This window comes from Benincasa hispida, chromosome 11, assembly GCF_027475165.1.
Source record: "Benincasa hispida cultivar pf3 chromosome 11, pf3_genome.v1.1, whole genome shotgun sequence".
NCBI classification, from domain to species: Eukaryota; Viridiplantae; Streptophyta; class Magnoliopsida; order Cucurbitales; family Cucurbitaceae; genus Benincasa; species Benincasa hispida.
Window position 1 is genome coordinate 87,323,855 of NC_143488.1, and position 3,756 is coordinate 87,327,610.

At 34.9% G+C, this 3,756-nt stretch overlaps 1 protein-coding gene across 1 annotated transcript; it reads right to left on the minus strand.

Annotated features, from left to right (window-relative positions):
* Nucleotides 1-1,358: 1,358 nt before the first annotated feature.
* On the minus strand, nt 1,359-2,671 carry LOC120090155 (gibberellin-regulated protein 4). The gene is made up of 4 exons (XM_039047674.2): nt 2,461-2,671; nt 2,319-2,348; nt 1,847-1,880; nt 1,359-1,763 (listed from the first exon to the last, which is right to left on the minus strand). The coding sequence occupies exons 1-4, from the start codon at nt 2,527-2,529 to the stop codon at nt 1,582-1,584; spliced, it is 315 nt and encodes a 104-aa protein (XP_038903602.1). The 5' UTR covers nt 2,530-2,671; the 3' UTR covers nt 1,359-1,581.
* Between the last annotated feature and the right edge of the window lie 1,085 nt (nt 2,672-3,756).

A 3,756-nucleotide genomic window follows, 5' to 3' on the forward strand; every position in this document is an offset into this window, starting at 1 on the left:
TTTTCTTATTTATCATATTCTATAGAATATTTCTTATGGAATACTTTTCTTTCTGATGGGCTGACGATTTTTTATGGGATTATTTCCCTTGTTTCCATTGTGCTATTTGTGTTCAAGAAGATCGTTTGGTAAAGTTGTTGCACATTCATTATTTGAGCCTATTTTATTATTTTTATTCTGTAAGAGTGTTTTCTCTTTACGTGAAGATGAAGTTTTCTGTGTTTCAATTGTTGTGTGTGTTCTTTGTTGATTCTTATCACTGTTCATGAAGATTATTTGGTCTTAGAGGAAGTCTAAGACTTTGTTCATCGAGAAGGTTTTCTCAAGCCTTAGGGAGAGTCTAAGTTGCTTTGCACTGGGAAGGGAGTTCTCATTACTTAGGAGGATCTTAAGTTTTCTTGTGAAGGAGTTTACAAGTAGAAGAAAAGATATCATTGTGTTAGAGGAGTCTCATTCACTTAGTGGAAGCCAAATTGTTTCATCACTAATGTTCATATACTTAGGGGGAACCTAAGTTCAAGAGAGGGATTCTCACATCTAAGGAGAACCTAGGTGTTCGATAGAGTCAGGCTGAACGAGTGTCACTATAATATTGTTACTTTACAGATAAGTACAACGTTGTAATTGCTTAATTTTCTAACATTAGTGGATTATCTTTCCTGGGCATATTGCCCCCTAAATGTAGGTGAGTTATCATCGAACTGAGTTAACAATCTTGGTATTTTTTGTTTTATTCTACTTTACGTTACCTTTACTATTGTCTATGAATGTGTCAGAACGTTGTGTGAGACATATATTGAGTGCTTACAATCATCTTCCAAAATTTCATCTAGAAATAATTGTCAATAGAATTTGTCCCATTTTTAAAAACCTAACTATTTTACCTTTAATTTATATCATTATTAGTCGTACTAGGCTATCAACCCTTTGACTTTTGCTCTCGCGGCTCATTTCCAATCTCACATCTATTGTCATTTGCTTTTTTTTTTTTTTTGTTTAACGCAAAAAGTGAGAGTAAAAGAGAAATAAATCAAGATCCATTCCGAGTAATTTATTAAAAAAAAATGAAAAGAAAAAAACGAAACCATTTTTCTTCCTCTCTATTTTTTTAAGATATAAATCAATTATAATTTAGTAAGAATAATGGAAAAAAAAAAAAAAAAAAGAGGTGAATATGGTTGCCAGTGGCATCCAATCCATCCATGTGAGGCAGAGGACAGAGTATTGACTAATTATGATAGTGTCACATGGAAACAGTGAAAGATAAGAGATTAAAGATTAAAGAATTAGAATTCTGTCTTTAATCATTATTGCAGGTTCTCAAAGCCAATAAAACACCACATAATTGACACCACATCTAAATTAGAAACAAGATGTTTCATTAATTGCTCATATATTATAAACTTATAATAAGTAACCCAAAATACACTATATCACTTAGGAAAACAAATTTCTTCTCTCTTCTTTCTTTTTCTTCCCATCTCCAACATAGAAAATCATAACAAAAACATAACAAAAGGGATGGAGTTAGCAGCAAAATGCAAAAAGTAATAAAAGGAGAAATGAATTGGGTTTTTTTTTTTAAGGGCATTTGGGTCCTCCTTCCTTTGTCTTCCAGTTGTTGTAGCAAGGGCAAACGGCTTTGTTTCCATAGTAGCCAGGCGGCACACACAAGCACTTCCTGCAGCACTTTTGGCAGAAGAACATGCATGGTTTGTGGTACTGTGTTCTTCCACATCGAGTAGCACATCGATTTGGGCATTCTGTCAAATTTTTTCAAACCCATTTTAGACAAATCCAAGCTAATCCAACCCAAACCACCATTGGAAATTAGGAGAGTACTTACGGAAGGATTTGACGCTCCCTGGTCCGTAAGGGTTCTGGAAAAAAAAAAAAAAAAAGGCCAAGAACAATGTACATCAAAATGTGAGTACAATTACAAGGTGTTTGACAAAAAAATTGTTGATTTTAGAATTCTAATGCCTGATCTACATTAGCAGGGGAGTAGAAGGAGAGGTTTGTGTTTTCCAGTTTAGCCCATTTTCAAAGCTAAGATCAATGCAAGTTAAAATATGAGTACAACTATTACGAGGTGTTCGACAAAATGCCGCAATGGCAAATAAGCGATTTAAGAGCTTGAAAGCGTGATCTACAACAAATGAGTAAATTAAGAGTACGAAAGCCCATTTCAAACCAAAGAAGAGAGCAAATCTTAAGTGTTCGACGAAATGCCGCAACGGTAAAAGAATGGAAGATTACAGAGTTGGAAACCCGGATTTCGGGTGAAAGGGAAGTTAGTACTATGAAAGGAGTTTTACCCTGTTTCGACCACCGCTGCCGGCCATGACCTGCAGAAACGAATCGAACAAGAAAGAGAAAAAAACAGAGTTAGTTCTGTGAAGAACAAAGACAGAGGGAACAAGGAAAAGAGAAGTAAGGCAGCGGAGCAGAAGGTCTCACAGTGGTCTGAAGCATGGAAAGGGCAATGAGGGCCAAGAGCAAGAGAGCAGCAAACTTAGGCATCGCCATTGGAAGGGTAAAGAAGGAAGAAGGTTGAAATGGGAATGGGGGGATTTGAGTTTGGGAGCTCCGGTGCGTTGGGTATAAATAGAAGGGGTGGAGAGGGGAAAGAAGGAAGAAGGAGAAGAAGAAGGTGAGAAATATTCGAGTGTTGTCGCTCATATGGTTTCCGGTTTCAATGGTTTGGATTTGGGCTGACACATGGCACATGCGTAGGCCCCGTCATTTGCGCTGTTTTGGCAATATCAGTCTGATGGTCTGATACACTGATACTATAGCGGTTAATGCCCGAGGCAAAATGTTTTTCCTTTTTGAGAAATTAGAAAACATAAATTGTAATGAATTTTCACAATTTATCTTATCCCTTTCACGTCCGAAAGAAAAAAACAAAAGTGGATCAAGCCCATTTTAATTTCATTCCTCTAGTTTCAAAATTGGTTAACTTATAAAATTTAATGTAGAAATTTAATCCATAATGTACTTGAGTTTGTATTGATTTTAGCGTGAGTGTGTTGAATCTCTAATATTATCTTCTAATTCTCTTTCACTTTCATACATACTTGACTTGATGGCTGGAATGAATTTGATTTGTCGTTCTTATATGTTGCATTGACTTTGGGTTTATTGATTTCAAATGTTAGATAAACCTTGGATTTGTTGATCTTGTACACAAAATTAGCCTTATGCTTGTTGATCTCGTACACTTGATCAAATTCTTGAGTTTGTTGATATTATATATTAGATTGTTGGCTTGTTGATCAAAATTTTGTGTTTTTTTTTTTTTTTTTTTTGTGCTTGAAATGGCTATTTGGGAGGCTAGAATGTATTCAGGATTATTGAAAATCAGATGAGTGTTGGAATGCGTGAGAAAATGACGATGAAACGTAAAATAGGATCATAAAACGTGAAAATTGTGGGAAAGATAGTTGGGTTGAAAATTGTTGAAACGAAATGAGTTGGGTATTAAAAATTAGGCCCAAAATACTCATTCCAAACATGAGTTTTTTTATTACATTACAATCCAAACTCATTCCATTAAAGCCTCCAAACACCTAAACGTCTTCAAGAATTTAACTCTGTAAGGATTGTTTAGTTTTTAAGAGCTTATAAAGTCTTATAATAGTTGGAGAATTATCTTCAAAGCTTTTTGGTAGTTTTTTAGTGATGAATTCACACAATAAAAGAGAGCTCATTTATTTATAGAGTTTCCATGAGACAATGCAGGCTTAGGCTTAG